Here is a 25,433-nt window from a genome sequence, read left to right as displayed (position 1 = left end):
ATAGGAAAATGGAAAATAAAGTTTAAAAAAAAGTATGTGCTTTATAACAAACAATGTAAAAAAGCGCCATGTTTTGTAAATACTAGAAAAACATAGTTTTTGTCTATTTTGGGGGTTAGGCAGTTGGAAAGATACTGATAAGCACTGGTTTCAAAAGGTTTGGAAAACACTGAGAAATCACCACTGAAATCCACAAAAAATTAACACTAAAAATAGGACAGTCTACATATAGTTTGTGACTGGAATATCCCTAAGGACTCCATTTTAGAAGCCTCCTCCTTTCTGAAAAAAAAGTACAGCTCCACTCCTAAGACAACCAGCACTATGAACCAAGATTTTCAGCAAAAGTAGCATTTTAAGCCTCCCTTACTACATTGCTACACATGGATAGGCTGCTCGGGCCTAATCCAATGGGAGGATGTTGGACCAGTCTAGGTAAATTTCAATCCCCAGTGAAATAATGTACATATGTGTAACTAGGGTAGTGTGGGAATCAAGGAAGATCACAATCTCCCGTCAAAATGGTTAGTTTGGTAACAATTTAGACTTGTGACCATCTAAATGGCACAAACATAGAGCAGCAATTCAAGTCACAATATACCGGCTATCTGTAAAGGCACAGGGTAGAGTCTGAGGTCTGTTGTGTGGTTACAGACACCAGAGATGTACACCGATCTCAGAGTGTCAGGATGGACAAGAGGGATGCAAACCCAAGGGCATGCAGGGCTTGCAAAAGACTGCAAGTCTCTGGATATAGTTATCTTGACAGCCAACCGTAGCCAGAGCATAGAAAACAGGAGGGCCGAGCCGAAAAGAGTATGCTAACCAGAAAGAGTCACCACTTGCCTGAAGTGTACATTCAGCGGCCAATTTCTCAGGTAAGATTCTTCCATCTTAGGTAAGGTGAATGTTTACGAGCATCCACAATCAATACAGCTGCTTTGTCAGCAGCAAACCTTCAGTCATGTGGGGAGTGACAGAACACTCTTTAAGGTACTAAAGATAACTTTGGGTCTACTAGAGCCTGCGGAGCACTTCAATTCAGGGTAAGGACAGCTGCAAAGAAGGCCAGGAAAGCTTCTGCAGCACCTTCAAAGTAAGCCCTATCTAGGAGGCAGAGGACAGTATTCTCAGACTGCTTTCAAAAGATTGAATCCATACCAGTCCAAGTTCATACAAGATCTTGGCTAATTATGCAAACCCACTGCTTAGCACTTCTGAATGGTCAGCTAATGAGGCTTAATCAAAGCTTTCCTATTCACATGAACTTATGATTTGGCTCTCCTCCTAGAGTCCTAATAGTAGAAGAAAAATAATGAGAGAGAGTAGCACAGTGGATAGCACTCAGCCATCATCCTGCAAACTTCAGTCTTACTCTGAAGTAATTGTTCAACAGTTACAGCCAACACGAGTGGCAAGAATGTTCACAAAGGGGAACCTCTGTCCCAAATCTATGAACTTAGATTTCTTTGATCATTATCAGGACATACCAAGAGCGTCTCTGACAACCACAATAGCTACGGTTTGAAGGATAATAGGATTAGGGGTACACAAACATTGCACAAAAGGCACAAAGGTAAAACGTTGTGCATTAAATAACTGCTGTACTGGTTTTGGAAATTCATTCCTATGCAAGTACTCCCTCACTTAGCAGCCCTCACCAAAACTTTCAATGTATTAATGTAGATGTTGAGTTATGTAAGTGTTCTCGAACGCACTTTGACTACATTTACCAGACATAACCTATTTATTATGTAAAGCATTCAGCTGTCTTCCAAGCACTGTGCCCACAACTGCACTGAATAAATACTTCTATTAACATAAAATTACAATCTTAGTCTTTGAAACATGGTGGTAATTGGCGTAATTACACACTACAAGGAACTTGAACACTGACTTGTACTGTCCCATCACCACATTGGTACACATGGAATGGTTCATAATGTATGGTTGGAAATATATTTCACATTTGTCAGGGACAACAGCTCTGACCTACAATGTATGTTTTCACATTTGTATTTGTTTTCTTAATGCACCTGAAACAATGGATCTAAAAAACGTATAACCTTAATGAATAAATATAAATAAATACACGCACACAACAACTTACCAATCAAACATCACTGCAAAAGAACCAAACAGGATAGAATGAAATATATGATAGACAATTTCAGGCCTTTCTCCAATTCGTCCATCCAGGATGCAGTGTTTATCTTTAAACGGCATGCCACTGCAATAAGCAGAAAAGTAAATCATCAGATCATGCAAACAATCTTTAATCATACAACCAAATTGCCTGAATGAGAACAAACATTATGCTGTCATACCACAAATAATATTTACTAAATAAAGGCTAGCTACTAAGCGGACTGGGATTCAACAAACCCGCTGACAAAAGCTTTCGGCAAGCATCTGCAATGGACTAAATACCAGAAGCAAGGTATCTTAAGGCATCACAAGGAATTATGCCCAAATCTGTTTTTATGCCTTTACAACTCCAGCAATCTAGTTTTTCTGGGACTGAGACACAATCCATTTTTGTAATGCAATGTTTAATAAATCATAACAGGCTGAATTATTTTACTCACTAGTATGAGGATAGTAGAGATTTTCTTGATTGTCATGGGATACCCGCTAGAGACCACAATGCTAAGCTGGAATGCACCAATGTTGTATTGTTAACAATCTTAGCAAGGGTGATGGAATTCAGTCAGGAATAGAATGCTATGATTCAGGCTGTAAAGGGACAGTTGAAGGATGAGTTGGCTGTGGTGCACATAGAGGCTGAAGTTCTCCTGAATCTTAATAAAAAAATGACATACCTTCGGCAATGCTCTTTCTGATGGATACTCTAACTGCAGATTCCTCACTTTGTGAATACCCCCTAGGCGCCAGAATGGATCCGGAATATTTTCTCAGCAATTCCCTCACGCTTCAGTGGGTGGAGTCAAGCGACTCAATATCAGATCAATCCCAGCCCAGAAATGATGGAGGGGCTCCTACATAACTGCCACCACTGGGCACAGACATCAGTTTCTTTGTGATCTCTATACGCGCCATTGGACGCAAAGCCCTTAGAAATTAGATTCTGCCAGTGTGCAGATTTCTAGAGTGTAATGTTATTGATATAGACAGAAAGACCACTGGAATGGTCCTGCTTGAATTATTTAAAAACAAGATGGCCAATTCTTAGATGAGTGTCGACATGAGTTAATGAAAGATAACCTGTGTTAGTACAGTGAAAGAAAATGCTAAGAAGAGACAACAAGAGATGCTTCGAAACTGAAAGATTAGGTTTGATGCCTACCGATATCTGTGTTGGAGACTTTGAGAAAGTTAAGAATTTAAGAAAAGTAAGGACAATAGAAAAGGGAATCTGAACCGAGTGGTTAAGGTGCCATCCTTGGGTGACAGAAGAGTTGAAAAGACTGTGGCGAAGAATGTGCAAAATGCCTGTGAAGCTGGCTTTAACTGTACAGATGAAGTGAGTAAGAGTAGCAGAATCATAAACAGTAGATCCGATTAAAAGAGTCTGAAGAGCAATTTTTATAGGATGCATTTATCCCTCCTTCCTCATTCTACAGATTCTTTCCATTTATTTAGTAAGGTTTGTTAATTTGCTTTAGAACCTTTCCCTAACCACTTGTCTAAATTTTTAATTTGCATTGCATTGAATCGTTGCCACTTATTTCTGATAAGATTTATCAGTGTGTGAAGTTCAACACTTTATGAATGAGAAAAGAGCGTATCTGATACTCTTAGGTTTCTTACCAAGGAAAATTGAATTCTTGGTAACTGGAATAGAAAATTATGTTTCAAGCTGTATTATAATCTTTGACACTTGATATTATGCGATATTATACAATAAAGTTGGTTTCAAGAAATGAATCATGCATCTGATTATTGTTGGACACCCACAAGCACGGAGTCAATCATGGTCATCTTAGTGTCACTATTTTATCGTGATATAATACTTTACCATTCTATTAACGACATGGTTACCAGTGTTGACTTGTCACATAAGAGATGTGTTATTGTGATATCAATGGAATGTAATGTCACTTGATTAAGAAACTATGATATATATAAATAGGTTCACAAGAAGTGATATGTAAAAGTTTGGGTTAAGTCGGATTGCCTGAGAAAAAAGGAATACACCCAAATTGTGTACTTCATTTTCTACAATGTTCTCTTTATCATCGATTGCACTTTGGACACCGCCGATAGTCAGTCTTTTACATTCATTTTGCACTCGTACCAACGTCCGGTTCACATGGCACCTAATACCGCCGCGCCATGTTTACAAGGCATCGGCGGTATTGGTTCTGTTTTCGAAGTGTGTTTATGGCGGCATTTATTGGAGAGGACATCGTCACGCTTTGCAAGGTAAAATTCTTCACCTGTCACTGCACGTTTCACTACCAGTCTGTTTGGATTACGTATCACTTTTTTTTCTTCTTCGGATTTAATGCATATTTACTAACATTAAGCGTTTGAGATAAACCGGCTGCATATCGCACCAGCAAATAGGGCATGCCTCTGGACTCGGCTGGGATAATACACAAGCCTTAAAAGGTATATTGCTTTCCTGTTTTTCTCACTTGTTTCGGTTTCCACAAAACTGTTTTGAACAAACTTCTTGTTAACTCGTTGTGTAGGGGTTGAGTATCGTTCTCCAGGAATACGTCTATCATAAAGGAACTGTGAAGCAATTGCATTGAGCAATTCATGAACACTGCGTGATCATCTAGTAACTACCTTTGTTGAGATCCTGTCTCATCATATTTGTGCGTAAGACGGCATTTAGTGGTCATCACTTATTGTGCGGTTGATCACAAAGTATGTTGTACCATAAGTGTCACTTTAGTCCACGAGGATCTTATCTCAGACATCAGGCACACATCCTAGGCATGTAATAGGCACTTGGTGATTCATGCTGTATTTGTTTCTATTGGCTTCTCAGTTGTAATATTTCACTGACAAACCTCTCTCACTACAGGCTGGATTTGCGTGACATGCAGTCGAGTGAAGAGCCACCACATGTGGGTAATGAAGAAATATTTTAAAGTATGGAGAAACATTAACCACACCTGCGTGTTGAATGTGATTCGATGTCGTATTCTAATTTTCCCTCCATTCCGCTATGTACTATCCTAATCAGACCTTTATGCTCCATATTTACTTTGTAGTTACTCGTGATGAAGGGTTTTCCTGAAATGCATTGGGTCTTAGATCGGACTGTTTGAACAAGAAGATTGCTGTATTGTCGTACTGTCTGATTTCGATTCTACAAGTGTGGAGCAGCATTTGGTTTGAATCCCTTTTTCTTCAATAAAGTATTTGAAATTAAATTGATGCTTTTCAGTCTTTCAAAGAGTAGTTTAATTATTCTTGAATATTGTTCATATTGGAAGCCTGAGGCCTATAAAGTTGTGTACTTTGGGGCTGGTACACCATCGGGGATCAGCTATTCATCAAAATAGTATACAAGAGCTGGGCAGAGCTCGCACCATCGTGCACATGAAAATCCTGCTAAACGTTTAAAGTTGCTTGACTGTATGATCATTTAATGTGCACATTTAGAGTATATTCTAACACACTTGTCAATTAGATGGGAGTCCTTATTAGAAAATACATTACCTAAGGTAAGTAACTTGTTCTTCTTACAGAGAGTTTTAACTGCAGATTTCTCACCCTGCGAATAGATACCAAAGCATTACCTCCGAGGTGGTTGGTGTGTGGAATGTCTCAGACCAGGAAATCCTGCAGGACAGGTCGGGAGAAGTGCCCATCCCACTGGACCTGGCAATCCAAGCAGTACTGCTTTGTGAACATGTGTAAGGCCGCCCATGTATGAGTCTGGAAAATGCCCATGACTGGCACACAGCATGCCAGTGAGGTGGTAGGAGCCTTTGCTCAGGTAGAACTAGCGTGCAATCCTTCTGATGGCTGCTTCTTGGTGAACCCATAGCAGATTTTGATGTATGGTACAATACACATTGACATGGTCTTCTTAACCTCAGAAACGTTAATGAAAAGGTGGCTATCCTGACGGTAATCTCCGATTCGGTCCCCATAGGAGCCAAGTGCCCGTTCAGGGTCCAGGCAATGAAGTCATTCTTTCTCCTTGGAGGGGTGAGGTGGTACACAGACAGCTAGAAAGGAGATGGATTGCACAATGTAGGAAAAAGTGACTTCCTTGGGCATAAATGTTGTTTTTGTCCCGAGGGTTAATTTGGCCAGTAAGAAAGATGTATATGGGGGAACCACAGATAATGCCTGGAATTCACTCTCTCTCTCTGCCGATGTCAGGGCGATGAGGAATGCTGTCTTGATGGCAAGAAGACAAAGAGAGCAATTGTTACTCAGTTTGAAGGTAGTACACATCAAGTAGGTGAGTAGCAAACTAAGGTCCCACTGTGGCATGTGAAATGGAGTTGGCGGGATAATATGAACACAGCAATGCCTTGCTCGGCCAATGACAAACAGAATAGGAGAACATCAGATAACTGTGCTCTCAGGGTTTATAAACTTTGCATGTCTTGGGAAGAGCACCAGACAACTAAAGTCTGGCCGTGCCCTGCATAAAATCAATTTAGTGATAGATGCCTGGCTGCCAAGATTACACCAACCACTTAGAGAGGAAGACCGATGCCATCAACTATCGCTGCTTGATCTCCACGTATGGAGGTGTAGGTTGTGCAGGCTCAGGTGAAGGACCAACGCATGTTGCTGTGAAAGGAAGTTTCCTAAAGAGACAGGCATTTCGGTGGACAAATGCTCATGGGCAGAAGTTCCAGGTACCGCACTATTCTTGACCAGGCCAGAGCCATTAGGATGATTTAGGCCCAGTATTTCTATCTTTTTCAGCACTCTGGGCAGTAAAGGGAGGAGGAGAAAGGAATACAGGAGTACCGAGATCAACGCACAAAAGCTTGGATTTCGCATGTTCTCTGTGGTGGGGAGTAGATTGAGTCACGGATCTCCACATTGGAGGAAGACGCTCTGTGCCTTCTCTGAGGTTACCTGCTATTTGTGGTACGCCAGCTGAGTTCGTCCACCCCGACCTTAAAAGATCCTGCCTGATGTGGCACCATCAGGGAGAAGCCCTAATTATTCAGCCACTTACTGAGAATTAGAGTTTCCAGATACAGAGCCCACAACATCACACCCCTCCACCCTTGTCTGTTGCAATACCATATGGCGATTGTGTTGTCTGTTAGCATGTGTGCCTGTGCTCCTATGATGTTCGGGAGTGACGTTTTCAGTGCCAAGCATATTGGTCGCAACTCCAATAATTTGATGTGGATGTAAGCTTCTGCCAGAAACCAACGTCCTCTGTTCTCTACCTCTCCGAGGTGACCTACCAAAGTCACAAACAATGTATCTGCCACAACTGTTAATTCTGGGTAGGGTAGGAAAAGGGGTCTGCATGCGGTCAAATTTAGGTCAAGTAGGTACCACTGCAGATCTTCTTTGGCACCTGGATGGAATCGGACAGATTGTCTTGGTGTGGTGTGGCTCACTGGTTAGAGGCGGCAGACCCGGAAGCAGAGGACGGCCCGGGACCAGGGTTCAATTCCCGAAGCGGCAGGGTCGTGTACCAGGGTCAGCAGACTCGATAATTCTCACCTCGGTGTCTACTCTGACCAGGGATCACACTCGGCAACTCTGGGCATTAGCTTGCCTCATCTCCACAACGGCCCCCACATACGCCGGGGATGCCTGGTTTCACCTTGGAGATACCCAGTAGGGACCATCTCCCAGGGAAAGCCAGGGCGGGTTCCCCAGTGGTCTACAGCACGGAGATACCCCATGTGGGGTGATTCATGCGCTTTACAAGACATCATTACATTACATTGTCTTGGTGCTGAGCCCACCAAGACTTGAAAGTATGTCATGTTTCATGTGAAAAAGTTACTAGCCTTTGGTAACACCTCTTCTGGTGGAGACTGTAGAAAGCTGGCTTTTTATGTAGTGTTCTAAAATGAGGTACACTATGAGGAAAGTTCAGACAACCCTTATTGGCTTACAGGGCTTAAATTAATAATCCCAAATGCTCTCCTTTGTGGTAGTGTGGGAGAGAGGTGTAGGCTTGTCAGAGGGTAGTGTTAAGCATTTGTTGCTCACACAGGGTCAATAAATGAGACACATACTCAAGTTGAAACTTGATTCCAATTTAGATAAGGAATATGCTACTTACCAGTATGCATCTGTTCTTGGCATGTAGGGCTGCTGACATTCATATCTGTGCATAGATCGCCGCCTAGTGTTGGGTCCGGATGATTGCACATTGTTGTCCTGGAAGAGTCTTCGAAGTATCACGAGATAGGTGGCTCCTCCCCCGGACTACAGTGCGCATGGGCATCCTATCCATCCACAGATTGTTTTTCGCCATTGTGGCAGGGATGGAGTATGATACAGTAAGTGATGTCCATGCTAAGAATAATTCTGAGTGCTACAGCTGCGACAGGTACCGGGGAGGAGGGAGGACGATATGAATGTCAGCAGCCCTACATGCCAAGAACAGATGCATACTGGCAAGTAGCATATTCCGTTCGAGGCATGTGGGCTGCTGAATTCATATATGTGCATAGAATGTATAGCAGTGTCCCCCCTAGCGGTGGTTGCCTGTGCCAGCTGCAGCAGCCTGAAAAAGAGTCCTGAGTACAGCCTGTCCTACCGCAGCTTGCTGTTTGGAGTGTACATCTACGCGGTAGTGTTTGGTAAATGTATGTATGGTAGTCCATGTGGCTGCTCTACATATGTCTTCTAGAGGAATGTTTCCCAGGAAAGCCATGGATGCCCCTAACTTGCGTGTGGGATGCGCTCTTGGGGGAACTGTTAATGTGCGTTTAGCCTTTTGATAACAAATTTGTATGCACTTAACAATCCATCTGGCTATACCTGATTTGGAAATGGGGTTGCCTTTGTGCTGTGGTGAGAAGGCAACAAACAGTTGTTTAGTCTTCCTGAAAGGTTTTGTCCTGTCTATATAGTACAGGAGAGCTCTCTTAACGTCCAGGGTATGTAGAGCTCTTTCTGCCACTGAATCTGGATTTGGGAAGAACACTGGCAGTTCGATAGTCTGATTGATGTGAAATTGGGAGACCACTTTCGGTATAAATTTAGGGTTTGTACGCAGTACTACTCTATTTGCATGAATTTGTATGAATGGCTCATGAATAGTGAGGGCTTGTAGCTCACTAACCCTTCTCAGTGAAGTAATTGCTACTAGGAAAGCCACTTTCCACGTTAGGAACTGTATCTCACATGAGTGTAGAGGTTCAAAAGGTGGTCCCATCAGTCTGGTTAGAACCACGTTTAAGTTCCAGACAGGTGAAGGTGGGTGTCTTGGAGGAATCACGCGTTTGAGTCCCTCCATAAAAGCTTTAATAGCCGGAACTCTGAAGAGTGAAAGGTGTTACCTGTTCTGAAGATAAGCTGCCACCGCAGCTAAGTATATACGGATGGAGATATAGGCTAGATTGCATCTATGCAAATGTAACAGGTAACATATGATGTTTTGAGTAGATGCATCCAGCGGATTTATGTCATTATTGGTGCAATTTATGACAAACCGTTTCCATTTTGCCGCATAGCAAGCTCTGGTTGTAGGTCTCCTTGCCTCCTTGATAATGTTCATACAGTCAGGAGGCAAGTTAAGGTAACTAAACTCTATGACTTCAGAAGCCAGATCGCAAGGTTCAACTGTTGCGGATCTGGGTGCTGAATGTCTCCATGGCTCTGCGTTAAAAGACGCAGTGTTAATCGCAGCCTTTGATGAGGCACCACGGAAAGTTTTAGGAACGTGGTGTACCATGGTTGCCTCGCCCACGTTGGAGCAACTAGGATGAGTGTCACTGAGTGTTGCCGCAGTTTGCGTGCCACTAGTGGTATGAACGGGGCTGGGGGAAAAGCGTACGCAAACCTGCCTGACCAGTTCATCCATATCGCATTGCCCTGAGACTGGGGATGTGGAAACCTGGCAGTGAAGCTTTGGCATTTTGCGTTTTCCCTTGTGGCGAACAGGTCCATCTCTGGGTAACCCCACTGCTGGATGTACGGGTGCAGCACCGAGGGATGAATCTCCCACTCGTGCATCTGGTGGCTGTGTCTGCTGAGCAGATCCGCCATCTGGTTGTCTCTGCCCGGGAGGTGTTCTGCCATGAGGAAGATGTTCCTCTGAATGGCCTACTTCCACATGCTTTGCACTAGATGTGACAACTGTGGAGAGTGTGTGCCTCCCTGCTTCTGAATGTAGTACATGGCAGTCATGATGTCCGTCCGGATCAACACGACTTTGTTGCACAGGTGTACTTTGAAGACCTTCATCGCCATGAAGATCCCCATCAGTTCCAGCAGGTTGATATGCATCTTCCTCTGCTGTGTCGTCCATAGTCCCTGCACGGTGTAATGGAGGACATGCGCTCCCCAGCCCAGGCTCTTGGAACGGTCATCCCCTGCAAAAGTTTTGTGGGTTCCCCAATGCAGAGAGTGGTATGCACGACCGGTCACCAACACTAGGTCTTTCAACTGTCCCTGAGCCTGGTTCCACTGCCGTGCTAACCATTCCTGAAGCGGACGCATGTGTAGCCTCGCGTGAGGGACTATGAAGATGCAGGAGGCCATCATGCCTATCAACTGCATAAACACTTGTGCTGGGAGGGAGTGTTGGGGCCTGAACTTCTGAATCAGCACCTGAATACCACTGATTCTTGCTGAATTTGGCTGTGCTTTTGCTACCAGAGTGTCTATAGTCGCTCCTAGGTACTGTTGTACCTGAGCTGGCTGGAGATGAGACTTTGCGTAGTTTCGTGAGAATCAGAGGCTGTGTAGGAGGTGAATAGTGCGCGACATGTGGCTGGCACATTGCTGGGCCGACTTTGCCTGTACAAGCCAGTCGTCCAGATAGGGGTAGACGTGGACATGGTTTCTCCTTAGGTGCGCCGCCACTGTCGCCAAGCACTTGGTAAACACCCTGGGTGCTGTTGTCACCCCAAAGGGTAGGACCTTGAACTGATAGTGCTGGTTTTGAATGGTGAACCTGAGATACTTCCTGTGTGCTGGATGTATTGGTATGTGGAAGTACGCGTCCTTTAGGTCTAGCGTTGCGAGGAAATCTCCCTGACTGAGCAATGGTAGAACCTGCTGTAAAGTAAGCATGTGAAAGTGCTCTGACAATATGTATTGGTTTAGGGGCCTGAGGTCCAGAATTGGCCTGAGAGACCCGTCCTTTTTGGGGATTAAGAAGTACAGCGAGTATACCCCTGTACCTTGTTCCTGTATAGGGACGAGTTGGATCACTGAAATAATATCGAGCCCATTAATATCGACTTGCAAAAATATCGATGAGAAAATATCGAGGGACAAAATATCGAGTTTCTATCTTTATACAGGTAAGTACAAAAATATCGACTCTAAAATATCGACTGTAAATAATAGACTGTCAAAATATCGTTTTTTTTATATGTCTTTAAATTAAGTTAAAACTAATATAAAAATAAATATATTTAATATAAACTTAGTTAAAATGATTAAATAAATGTAATATTAATAAATAATTAATGTAAATTACAACAACAACAAAAAAGAAAATAAATATAAATATATACATACATATTATTAACTAAACATATATAATATTTTTACAGTAGCATAGCAAATTGGTTAAAATTTATTGTAACAACTATAGTGAATTCAACATTAGAAAAACGCTGGATAGTGTAGGGGTAAAAATTACTATTCCCACTCCAGTGGGTGCAACAGTAGGGAAAACGTTGGATAGCGTAGGGGTAAAAATTACTATTCCCACTCCAGTGGGTGCAACAGTATGGAAATCGCTGGATAGCGTAGGGGTAAAAATTACTATTCCCACTCCAGTGGGTGCAACAGTAGGGAAAGCGTTGGATAGCTTAGGGGTAAAAATTACTATTCCCACTCCAGTGGGTGCAACAGTAGGGAAAGCGTTGGATAGCTTAGGGGTAAAAACTACTATTCCCACTCCAGTGGGTGCTACAGTAGGGAAAACATTGGGTAGCGGAGGGGTTAAAATTACTATTCCCACTCCAGTGAGTGTAACAGTAGGGAAAGCGCTGGATAGCGTAGAGGTAAAAATTACTATTCCCACTCCAAAGAGTGCAACAGTAGAGAAAACATTGGATAGCGGAGGGGTAAAAATTACTATTCCCACTACAGTGGGTGCAACAGTAGGGAAAGCGTTGGATAGCGTAGGGGTAAAAATTACTATTCCCACTCCAGTGGATGCAACAGTAGGGAAAGCGTTGGATAGCGTAGGGGTAAAAATTACTATTCCCACTCCAGTGGGTGCAACAGTAGGGAAAGCGTTGGATAGCGTAGGGGTTAAAATTACTATTCCCACTCCAGTGGGTGCAACAGTAGGGAAAACATTGGATAGCGTAAGGGTTAAAATTACTATTCCCACTCCAGTGGGTGCAACAGTAGGGAAAGAATGGATAGCGTAGGGGTAAAAATTACTATTCCCACTCCAGTGGGTGCAACAGTAGGGAAAGCGTTGGATAGCATAGGGGTTAAAATTACTATTCCCACTCCAGTGGGTGCAACAGGAGGGAAAACATTGGATAGCGTAAGGGTTAAAATTACTATTCCCACTCCAGTGGGTGCAACAGTAGGGAAAGTGCTGGATAGCGTAGGGGTTAAAATGACTATATTAATTAACAATTTTAATTAATTTACATAATTAATTAATCATTATTAAATAACTTCCCACCCTATCCCCCTATAAACTCACAACCCACTACAGAAAATAATTTACTAAATATTAATTATTTATCAATTAAATATTTATAATTAATTACCAATTATATTTTAATTATTTACCAATTAATAATTATTTAACAATTATTATTAATTAACATAATTAATTGATTATTATTAAATTACTTCCCACCCTATCCCCCTATAAACCCACAACCCGCTACAGAAAATAATTTACTAAATATTAATTATTTTTCAATTAAATATTTATAATTTATTACCAATTATATTTTAAATATTTACCTATTAATAATGAATTAACAATTATTATTAATTTACATAATTAATTAATTATAATAAAATTACTTCCCACCCTATTCCCCACAACCCACAACCCGCTACAGAAAATAATTTACTAAAAATGAATGATTAATTATTTATTATTTTTTACCTATTATATTTTATTTATTTACCAATTAATAATTAATTAACAATTATTAATAATTTTCATAATTAATTTATTATTAAATTACTTCCCACCCTATTCCCCTATAAACCCACAACCCGCTACAGATTTATATTACACAATTATTAAAAATTATTAATAACTACCTTATTTTCGATTATTTTTTGTCTATATTCTATCTAGTCGATATTATGTCTAGTCTATATTTTTGATTCGATATTTTGGCTATTAATATCGATATTACTCGATATTTTTGTAGTCTATATTATGTCTGGTCGATATTTTGGCTAGTCTATATTTTTCACTCGATATTTTGTCCAAACGATATTTTGGAATCGATATTATGTCTGTTTACCGGACGAGTTCTATGGCCCCTTTTTGCAGCATGCTGATGACCTCTTGCTGCAATAAGTCTATGTGCTCTGCTGACATAGGACGGTGTCTTGGGGGTATGTTGGGTGGAGTGGAGGTGAGCTCTAGACAATAGCTGTACTGAATAAGTTGTCCACCCACCTGTCTGTGGTAGTTCTCTACGAGACTGGCAGGAACTGTTGTAATCGCCCCCCGAACGGTGTTATATGGTCCGGGGGCAGTGACAAGGCGTCACTGTTTAGTATTGGCGGAGGATCTGGTGTTGTTATTCCCCCGTCCTCTGCCTTTGCTGCTGTTGCCACAGTATCCACCTCTATTATTCTTATTGTAGGTGGTTTGCGTGCTCCCTTTATTGTACTGGACCTGTTGTGATGCCTGGCATCGTGTAGCTTCTCTGTTACCGGAGCGACGAAAGGAACCTCCTCTAAATTGTTGGGACTGGAGGGCACCCATGAATTTGGCCCGGTCTGTGTCTTTTTTAATCTTTTCTAAGATTGTGTCCACATCAGGACCAAAAAGAAAATCTGGGTTCACAGGCTGGTTCAGTAGCGTGGTCTGGATCTCAGGTTTGAATCCAGAGATGCGCAACCAAGCATGCCTTCTGAGCATGACGCTGGTGTTAATGGCCCTGGCTGCAGTGTCTGCTACGTCTAGTGCACACTTAATGGATGCGTTGGTAATGAGTTTACCCTCCTGTATTAGCATCTCTGCTCCCTCCTTGTAGGCCTCTGGAAAATGTTGTAGCAGTTGCTCCAGAGTGTCATAATGTGCCCTATCGTATCTGGCTAATAGGGCCTGTGTATTTGAAATCCTCCAGATATTAGCTGCTTGAGCAGCCACCCTTTTCCCAGAAGCTTCCAGTACTTTAGATTCTTTGTCTGGAGAAGGAGCATCACCCGTAGTCTGTGAATTGGCGCGCTTACGGGCATTGGAGACCACCAAGGAGTCTAACGGCAGCTGTCCCTTAATATATGTAGGGTCCACAGGCGCCGGTCTGTATTTCCTTTCAATCCTGGGGTTAATAACCCTTGCTCTAGTGGTTTCTTTGAAGATGTCACCAGCATGTTTAAGGACACCTGTTAACATTGGCAAAGTTTTTACCGATTTTTCTGAAGAGGAGAAAGTGTCAAACAGGAAATCCTCTTCAACAGGGTCAGCATGCATGTCCACATCATGATTTAGTGCTGCCCTTTCAAGCAAAGCATTGAATGCAGCTGTATCTTCAGTAGGTGAAGTTTTCACAGGATAAGAGGGAGTATCAGGGATAGTTTGTGAGTCTCCCTGGTCAGCAGGGTCCGTCCAGGTTTGAGCCTGGTCATCCTGATCAGTGTCCACAGGGTAATGATACTGTTCCTCATCATCATAACCAATATCTTCTGTAGTGGGTGTGGGTGAATGTACCGAAGTGTCCTGGCCATAGTAACGCACAGTCTCAAAAAGGATAGGTGAAGTTGTAGAATCCAACTTCTTTTTGAGTGGAATTTTGTAAGATTCCAAAGTATTTTCAGATCTGATTTTCTTCTGATAAATAGTGAGTTTACCAGATTCAATTTGGACTGGTCATCATATGAGGGCTCCTGGTACATAACGTCCTCTTCTGAAGGATGACTAAGTTTCCCCAATGATACTTGTTTAGGGGTTTCGACCCTAGGTTTCGGATCGAGCGCCTTGGGGCCGAGCAGTAGTAGGAAGTCCGAATTTTATCGGTGACTCCTTAGACAGGCCGACCTTCTTCAGCGCCGGCGTCTATGTAGGCCCGACTGACTGCCTTTTCGCCAGCCGTCTTCTGGGCGTACGCTGGCTTCGGTGCTTGTGGCGTCGGAGGCGTGCTCTTCTGTTTCAACTTGACATGGTTCTTCGAGGCGCTTTTGACTTTCGACTCGAGACCTTTGATAAGCTGGGGTCTGTCCACCTGATGCTTCGGATCGAGGCCCTTCCGAGACTCGAGTCCTTTGTTGATGTCGCTGTCCATTGACGTCGACGTCTCCGGTTCGACGTGCTTTGTTTTAATGGCGGACTTCAGTGGCCCGATCTTCGGTTCGACACTCTTTACTTTTGACCCCGCAGGGTCGTCGACACAAGATTTTTTCGACGACTCCGATGGGTTTGAAGGTTTCGACCCGAGGGCTGTTTTCAGCACTTTCTTGTGCTCGATAGCTTTCGGTTTCGTTTTCAGTATTGGAACCGATTGCTCATGTAATGTCTTCTTAGCCGGGCCTTGACGCGGGGCTATAGAATGTTCGTCACGATCTCGGCTAAGGCCTTCTGGCGATGCCTCGACCTGAGCCTTTGAAAGTCTCTGAGTGTCCGTGTCGGGCCCAGTACCCACAGGTGGGCCTGGTTCATCGCTTGAGTCGTCATCAACGGCTACGATGGGGGATACGTCGTCCCTTACCGCGACGAAGTTTTCATCTTCGACGTTGTCATAGTCTTCTTCATAATACTCATACTTCATACATACCTCCCTCAGAGAGTCTTTGCAATCAAATTGCAGATTATTTTGTCGACAAAATAGTCAATATTCAGAAAGATTTTCCCCCTTCGCCGACAACCCCCTTAGAGGCAACAGTCAATTACCCCCTTCTTTCTACTTTTAAATCTGTCTCCCTGAAACAGACTAACAAGGCAATCCGGGCCTGTAAATCAGGAGCGCCTACTGATTCCTGTCCCCCCATCATCCTTCATCACCTGATCGACACAGTCAATCCCTACATTAATGTCATCGTCAATGAATCCCTTGAATCCGGACTTGTACCCACTGAATGGAAGAAGGCTACAGTAAAACCCCTGTTGAAAAAACAGAATAAATCGCCAACAGATTTGACGAATATGCGCCCCATCTCCCTACTTCCAATTCTTGGCAAAATCACGGAGCATCTAGTGCATGAGGAGCTAAAAACTTATGTAGAAGCCCACAACATCTTACACCCTCAGCAATCAGGCTTCCGCTCCGGTCACTCCACTGAGACAGCGCTGATCGAACTAGCTGATTCCATCAAGTTCCTGCAGGATGAGGGCAAGCAGGCTGTCCTCATCCTGTTGGATCTCTCAGCAGCATTCGACACCATCTCGCATGTCATCCTAATTAATCGTATGCGAGAGATTGGCGTGACTGACACAGCCTTAGCCTGGATTTCATCGTTCCTATCAAACAGGTCTCAGACTGTGTCCCTTGGATCCCACCTATCCTGCGAAAAACTCATCACATCTGGAGTGCCCCAGGGGTCCATATTGAGTCCTTTGTTTTTCAACATTTACATGGCACCTCTTTTAGCTGTGATAGAATCACATGGGATTCTTGTCACGTCTTACGCTGACGACACTCAATTGGTCGTCACAATTGATAAGCAGCGGACCGACACTGATCTCCGGTTCAAAAACTGCCTTTCTGATGTCTTTAAGTGGTTAAACATTAACCATTTGAAATGCAACAGTGCTAAGACGGAAATCATCCCATTGGGTAAAAACCTTTCCTTCTGCCCGAAAGATTGGTGGCCCCTTGGATCTGAGGCCCCCCCAAGTGCAGTTCCATCAGCCAGAAACCTAGGCGTTCAATTTGACTCATCTCTTTCCTTTGATGACCACGTTAAGACTACTGCCGGTCGCTGCTTTGGATTAATAAAATCTCTAAAAAAAATTTTTGATTTCCTCCCAATTGCAGCCAGAAAGTCAGTTGCGGTAGCCCTCATACTCTCCCGACTTGACTACTGCAATGGTCTTATGGCCGGAGTGAAAAAATCTACCCTCAGAAAGCTGCAGAGCATCCAACACGCCGCAGCTCGACTGGTCTTACAACTCCCCAGAAGGTCATCAGCGTCTGCAGCACTAAATTCGCTGCACTGGATGCCATTGCATAAAAGAATTCTTTTTAAACTACTACTTACAGTTTTCAAAACAATGCAAAATACAGGGCCCCGCTACTTTGCAAAGCGTTTCATGCGCTACAACCCCCCACGCTGCTTGAGATCCTCTGGGACAAATCTGGTCCTAATCCCCAGATTTAAATATAAGACCAAGGGTGGGAAATCCTTCAATGTTCTGGCCGCTAAAGCCTGGAACAATTTGCCTGTCAGTCTCAGATCCATAGACAATGAAAACAACTTTAGAAAACTTCTTAAGACATGGGTCTATCAACAACTAGACTCCTCCGTCCTGGCAGCCATCTAATCTTTTCCTTTCCAAATCCATCTTTCTGTTATTCTCCGCAGCTTGCTCAGCGCCATGATGCTCCCCTGGGAGCGAACGTTAGCGCTATACAAATGCACATAAATATCAAATATCAAATACTCGAAGCCATACTCCGAACCGGGATCCGACTGCTGTTCTGGATCCTCTGCGTCGACGACCTCATCGTCGTCTTCATCGAATATATTCACGTGGCTCCTCTATTCCAAGGGAGATGCTGCGGGGTCAAGGAAGTGCTTGGCAGACATCCAGGGGTTTGGGGAGGCTGTTCCGCTTTGGGCGAGCCAGTGATTGTCTGGAGAGCAGTAATCCGGCAGGGTTTTGCGCCACTGTAGACGATGGTCCACAGTTCTTATGTCTTCGGCTCTTCTTTGTCAATCTTCTTCTTCAGGGAGATGAATCTGAGTTCCTGGTGTCAGGGGGCCTCAATTTAGGGGTGTTAAAGGGAGTGTAGGGTAGTAGTCAATAGGCTACTGACCCCCTTGGTTCACTACACCCCTTATATGACCACTTCCTGTGGGGAGTGGGCATAATCCTGTCCCAAAGTTCCTAATTACACAACAACCAAGATGGTGAAATCCTTCTTTTCGTGTCCTCCTCAAGCAGCCAACCTTAGGGGTCTGACTAGCCTTTCGGTGTAACACGCCTCCTGACTATGGGTGGATACTCCTCCTCTCTCCCCAGTGGTGACCCCCAGGGATCCTCGCTGAGTCCAACACTTTTTAACATTCATGTGGCGGACTTAGCGAGGATCATCAAAGCTCATCGCCTAGCAGTTACATCGTATGCAGACGATACGCAGCTTGTCCTGGTCATTAATAACAACGGACTGGAAGTAGCCAATAACTTCCAACAGAGAATGCTTGCCATTAGTAACTGGATGAGTAAAAATTGTTTAAAGCTCAATTCAGACAAAACTGAAGTCATGATCACCCCTGGTTGGTCCCCCACCTGGTGGCCTCAAGAACTGGGACCTTCTCCCGTCCCTGTCACCAAGGTCAGGAACCTAGGAGTGATCTTTGATAACAAACTTTCCTATACACACCAAGCAAATTCCATAGTATCAGCCTCTTTCTTCACGCTAAAGATGATTAAAAAACTACAACCGTATCTCCCTGTAAATACATGCTCTCTTGCTTAATGCACAAGAACAGGTGCGAAACAAACTCCAGTTGGTACAGAACGCAGCCGCCAGACTTGCCACCGGAACACCCAAGTTTAAACCTATTTCAAATGTCATCCGAAAACTTCACTGGTTACCGGTGAGGCAAAGAATTACATTTAAGGCTCTGTGTATAGCCTTCAAATCCATCCATGACAAAGGCCCAATTTTCTTAAAACTCGCTCTCTGTCCATATAGACCATGTCGCCCCCTGAGATCCGCAAAGGCAAATCTCCTGGAGATAGCTAAAACAAGAAAAGCTACATGGGGAGACAGATCCTTCTCAATTGCCACGGCCAAACTATGGAATGCCCTTCCTAATCAAATTAAGAGCACTCCCACATTAATTCTCTTCAGGCAACAGTTAAAACCCTTGTTATTTAATCAATAGTTTAAGCTAATTTATCTACAACCCTAGTTCTTCTGTTCGATCTTCTGTCTTGCGCCAAGACACCCCCGGGTAATCGCGCGCTCAACAAGTTGTATAAAATAAAATAAAAACAATAAACTATCTAATTTCCTGCCGGTCTTGTGCCAAATGGGCCTCAGGGCAGGGGGTGGTATTCTCCATGTCTGGAGGAAGCCAGGGTCACATATCAAAGTGGCAGAGGCTTCAAAGCCTCAGGCCTTGACAAGCTAATCTCACTAGACATTCTGCTGGAGGAGGACCTCTGAGAGTGTGGGTTCTCCCTGGCAGATGGTATGAAACGCATCTGTGGTGGCAAGCTGGCAGAGTCCGGTCAGCCATCACACTATGAGACCAGTAAAGCTTTAGAGGGCATCTGTAAGGTGCCCTATGGGTGCATCTCACAACAAATTCAGTATTTACATCAGTACAGATTTAATATGACATGGTGTATGATAACAAACACCAGTATTTTCATTGAAGCCATCATGTAACTAGGTAACTCGTGATGTCCAGTGCCCAGTACGTCTTAAGATGGCTTCCCTGTGCACTTGCAATATCTAGTATTAGAACTAGACATCCCAGGGGCATATCTGCTCATGCAGATGTGTCCTCCGATAAACAATAACCCACACTGCCTTAGGGCTCTAAGGTCTGCTGTAGGGGTGACTAACATACAGTACATGCAGTGCACTTTGCAATGGTATCTTTTCAGAATGGTTTTCACCATTTCGTGCAGCCAGCATGTAATTCGTGTGTGGGTCCCTTAGGGTGGCATAAGACATTCTTCAGCCCTTAGGGACCCTCTTTAGTACCCATGCCCTAGGTACAAGGGGTACTATTTACTAGGGACTTATAGGAGTGCTAAAGTCTTGCCAATTGCGTTACAATTGGACTTTTAACTTGTTTTAAGGGAAAGAGCACTGGCACTGAGTCCTGGTTAGCAGGCCTCGGTGCACTGTCAGAGTTGAAAACCAGTATCCAGTAGTACAAACTGGGGTAAAACATGTGGGGACAACTCCAACAAAATTCCACTTTCCTACACGGACTTTACCCCAATTCGGAACCTGCGTGTGCAACCTGGTGTGGTCCACAAGCCTGATACAGGTGGCAAAGAAGCCTCAGAGCAAACCTCTCTGGGACCTTAGCTGCAGATTGAAACATATGGGATAATAGACTGAATGTTCTGGACTCAAGGCAGAGACGGCTCAGAAGAGCACCGCTTCCAGGATGGCTCTAATGAATTTGGGCAGTTCTGAAAGAGTCAGGTGTGACTTTGGCACGTTGATAGAAAAACCCAACAATGTCAATAGGTTGACGGTCGTCTGGACATGGTTTACAACTGTATGAGGCAATTCCACTTTCTGAAGCCAGTCAGAGATATAAGAAGACAGGTATTCCCAAACTCTGGGTATGGGCTATGACCACAACTATCCCTCTTCGAAAATCCAAGATGTACTGATTGGTCTAACTGACATCACAGGCAGTCTGTGGGACTGCAGGACGGGGATGTTAAATTATGCGTCCTGCAAGTCCAGCATTACCATCCAGTCTCCTGAATATAGAGCAGGCAGAACTTGGCATCAATTTTTCAGATCTGGAGAACCCATTGTGATGCTCCTCCAGCAGAGGAGGTGGAATATGATGCGATTCTCTACTGATTAATCGTGAGCTGCCAAGGACAAGTTAAAACTGTTTTGCAGTGACAGCGGGGAAGGAGCTGGGTAGCTTGTTGCCCCTTGAGGCCTGGACCCTGTTGACGAGATCCCTAGTCTGGACCTCAAAAGGACTGGGAGGCTTGTTGTGTAGTAAAGTAAGGTCCAAAACCTCACACTGACTTATTCTCGCAAAGGAGGCAGACTCCTCAGAGGCGATTGAATTGGATTCCAGACCATTGGCATTCTGGAGGTAATCAAGTAGGTTGTCATGATCATTATACTGGTAGCCTTCTTCATAATCAGTATGAACGGTGTCATATTGTGGGGCTTTAGTGTCTCTTTGTCAGAATATTGGGTACTGCACAGTGGAACACGAGTCTCCGAATCTGATGGAACTATCAACGCTGTATCAAACACCACTGATACTTGCCCCAGTTGTGTCGGAAAGGACATCAAGGGCAGAGTCAAGCGTGTTGCCATAGGTGGAATCTTGCGTGATGTCAGAGCCAGGACCGATGGTGCCGGCCTCGGGGACGACCTCCATATGAGTTTGAGGGGCACAGTCATGCGCAGAGGAAAGATCCGCTAACAATAACTCAACTGGAGGCTCCTTCAAATCCATGGAGCAAAGAGGCACTCCACAGGAATCCTTTGCAGCACAAAAAATCTCCTCCATAGCTACCTAAAGTTGGTATAGTTGTTGAGGTGTTGCAGCCCCTTCGGGAAAGAGCTGAAAGAACAACTAGAGTCGGAATCTGCTGCACAACAGGGGGGTGGCTCCACAGCGAAGTGACGCCTGGAGCAAAGTGCGACTCAGTGGTGGGAGAGGCGGGATGAGGGGGACCTATGCTTGGATTTTAAAAAATATTTTTTTGTGCGATTTCCTGGACTTGGTCTTGGGACCAGGAGCGTGTCCGTGCTCTTGAATTTAACCGGATCACCGGGACTTTGACTGTGAGTGATTTTTGGAAGGACTGAGCTTGGCTTTGAGGTTGGTCTTTTTTTCCATCTTAGCACTGAACGGACACAAAGTTGAGTTGTGTTTCGAGCCGAGGCACCAGACAGATGTTGTGGGTGTCCGTGACATCTGCCGGTTACAGTTACAACACAGCTTAAGACCTTGTTTTGGGAGGTGACAGAATTCAAGAGCTCCGAAATTGGCAAGCACAGAAAAAAAGGAACGGACGTAAGCGCATGAAGGTGGTGCCTATATAGTAGCCCCGACGCCATATCGGCGGCAGGACAGACACTACGCAGAGCCACACAATCTCACTTGTCGACGAGTGAGGAAATGGCTACAAAGGTTTTCGGATCCAGTCTAGCACTTGGGGAAATTCGGAAATTCACATAGTGAGGAATCTGTGGTTAGAAATCTATCAGAAATATAGTTCTGTGCCACAGCAAGAACCCAAATGCTATTTACGTTCTTTTCCCAGCTTGGCTTTTTGCATGGGCCCAGGAGCATACACTTCAACATTGAAAGTCCCTTTGCTGATATTGTGATCTATTAATTTCCACTGGAACCTCTCATGCGTTTTTACAACATTTATTTGATGGACTCATGCTCATCAACATTCCCAGATTTCCATGTCAAAGTGGAACACCAAGATTTAAGCCTGCGTTTCTTAGAAGACAAACCTCTGTTGACTGTAGATATGAAAAAACAGAAATACATAAGATACTATTCCTTATTTCTCATGTCCGGATGCCCACTCCCTCCAGGCACCGTTGTCGCTAAATTCCGCAACACAAACTTACCTCATTTGGACAAAGCTTTTGTAGAAGGTACTCTATGCCCAATTGTATAGCACTGATATCGGTTCATCATACATCATGTCCTCAAACAAAAAAAAACTAGACACAAAATTTAAACATGAACACACTAACAAGAAAACACAACACTAATTTCAAGACTTACCATATTCTTCGAACAATAACCTGAGTAAGCGAAAGTAGACAAATTGTAAAAACCACGATGTAGAAGGGAAGCAGAGATGACTGTGTGAGTCGTAAAAGGGAGTCTTGCGAAGGGGGCTGAAGTGATGCTTGGCAAAGCAACCAATTCATAGAGAAGCTCCTAGTTAAAAAAACAAAACATTTTCAATAATGGTTTCTTTATTGTCACAGACTCCCAAACATTTGCAGACACGAGGGTGTTGTTGTTAGCTAGTATGAGTGCGATACATCTGTTTAAATAGAGCGACTCACATGCAAACTGACATCATTTCAAATACTCACTGAACACCATTTATACTGGGTGACAGTAACATCCTAAAAAGTGTTCATACTTTTTAACTGCCTGCAGTTTACACACTTATAAGGATAGACAGAGTATTCAGCAGAAAGAGCACTACCACAGTAACTTGCTATTTTAAATGAATAGATACCAAAGCAGAAGCTCCCAAAAGCCTAAGGGTTTGAGGAGTGGACTTTACACCAGGAAATCCTGCACGACCGAGAGTGCAAAACATCCCTCCCTGCAGACCTGAGAGTCAAGATAGTATGGTGGGTGAAGGTATAGACAGAAGCCCTCATAGCCGCCTGGCAGATGTCAGTACCGGAACACCCCTGGCAAAGGCCATATTGCATCATTGGCTCTGGTAAAGTGAACCCAAATGCCCTCAGGAGGTTCCTTCTTGGCCAAGGCATAGCACATTTAAATGCAGAGAACGAACCATCGGTATAAGGTCAGTACTCCGCAGTCTGATGGATATAAATGCTAAGGGCTCTCTCGGAAACCAACCAATGAAGTCCCTCCTCCGCCTTAAAGGCACATGGTAGCAAGAACAAAGTAGAGAATGTGATAGACTGTCCAATTTGGCATTTCGGGCGCCGCGGATGGACGAATAGGTCCCAGGAGGAACCAGACCGAACTACTCGGTCTCTTTCTCTGCCAGGCGACCCATGAGGCTTTTTACATTGAAATAACAGAAAAAGCTTGAGGGAATCCCCCTCTAACAGTTACAGCGCCTTAGCGTGCGCGACACATAGAGAAAATAACAACACTCACTTAATATAGTTTATTATAATTTGCACTTTTCACCCTCTTTGGTCCTGAGGAAAGCCAGCTTACAACAAAAGGCACTGGCTGAAACATGTAGACCACACTGGACGCTGGAGGTCATTGTAACTCTCCCTTAAAACGTCCTATTGCCTTTTTAACCTGCTAACAGAGGCCCAGTTTATTAAATATTGCTAAACCCTCGGGTGCTGGGACCTCCTGGATAGCATTTTAATTTCTCACCTTCACACCCCTTCACTGCACACTCAGCAAAATACCAGCTCCGCAGTCACCTGGCGTTGAAGCACACCCGGGGCACATTCGGTGCCACTGTGGTGGGCCCGATGATGAAGCATGCCACCGACTAGGTCGGTGGGTGAGGGCTTTCAAAGGAAAACAGTGTTTTTTCCACATATTGTTACTGCTGACGTACCTGAGTCTCCAAAATATTTCCCTTAAACTAGCTAGCCTTTATTGATTTAGATTTATATACAATTTGGAAAAGCAACACCACCACCAACAGAGGGGAAGCCACAGTTTGAAACAGGTCCAGTAAGAAGATGGTATATGGTGGTCTGACTTAAACCACCTGCAGTTCACGGACAGCACATGGAAAAGACCACAAAGAGCAAGACTCTTACGGGTCAGCAGCCTAAAGAACAGCAATGCATCGGCTGAAAAGGTGTGCACTTAAGGAAGGTAAGAACCATAATGTCCCAATGCAGCATAAAAAATAGGAGTAGGAGGACCTCTGTCAAAAAACACATCACATCTGGGGACTTAAACAGAGGGGGCTAATCAAACAAATGCAGAAAGGCTGAGAGGGCAATCTTAAACAGTAACCACGAGAAGGCCTTGCAGTTCAAATATAAGATATACAGAATTCAATAAAAAAGTTTAACCTGCAAAGGTTTGAAGAGGTGGTCCTCGAAGCAGGTCACACATTTTGCCCAGCACCCAGAATATATAGACTTCATGGATGGACAGCAAGCAGACAATATGACATCCACCTTTTCCTGAGACAGATCATACGCTCTCATTTGGTTCTGCTCAATCTCCACACACAGATGTACAAGTTCTAGAGGTTCAGTATAGAATTCTGCCCTGTTGTTGAGAGATTACATCTTCCCAAAGAGGTAGACACAGCAGGGGCACATGTTCAGACTCAGCAGGTTTGAGCACTAGATCCTCAGAGCCAGCCTACGATCAGTTGACATGTCTTTCCAAACCTCCTTCATAACTCAGTTAAGTAACCTTTTTCTGAACCCTGGGAAGCAACAGCAGGGGGATAAACGTGTCAAGGAGACTAGATTCCCATGGAGGGCAGGAATGAGTCCACCAAGGAGCCCTGAAACAAACACTAAAGCGTAAAAGGCTAGACAAAGAGTGTTCTCAGTGGTAGCAAAAAGATCTACCCAAGACATGACCCACTGGGTGAAAACACA

General features: G+C 43.9%; 1 protein-coding gene across 3 annotated transcripts in view; it reads right to left on the bottom strand.

Annotated features, from left to right (window-relative positions):
* DPY19L4 (dpy-19 like 4) overlaps positions 1–25,433 on the bottom strand; it is a 617,659-nt gene that overhangs the window by 307,511 nt on the left and 284,715 nt on the right. For all 3 annotated transcript variants that reach the window (XR_015309916.1, XR_015309917.1, XM_086966015.1), the window contains exons 12-13: positions 22,906–23,064; positions 2,111–2,230 (exon numbers count right to left, since the gene is read on the bottom strand). Coding sequence is in view for 1 of the 3 variants with exons in the window: in XM_086966015.1 (XP_086822141.1) it covers positions 2,111–2,230; positions 22,906–23,064 (279 nt within the window). In the remaining 2 variants the exon portion in view is untranslated. The remainder of the gene's footprint in view (positions 1–2,110; positions 2,231–22,905; positions 23,065–25,433) is intronic.

Source organism: Lissotriton vulgaris, chromosome 4_1 (genome assembly GCF_964263255.1).
Source record: "Lissotriton vulgaris chromosome 4_1, aLisVul1.2, whole genome shotgun sequence".
NCBI classification, from domain to species: Eukaryota; Metazoa; Chordata; class Amphibia; order Caudata; family Salamandridae; genus Lissotriton; species Lissotriton vulgaris.
Note: the sequence above shows the minus strand (reverse complement) of the source record. Positions and strands in the feature narration are given on the sequence as shown.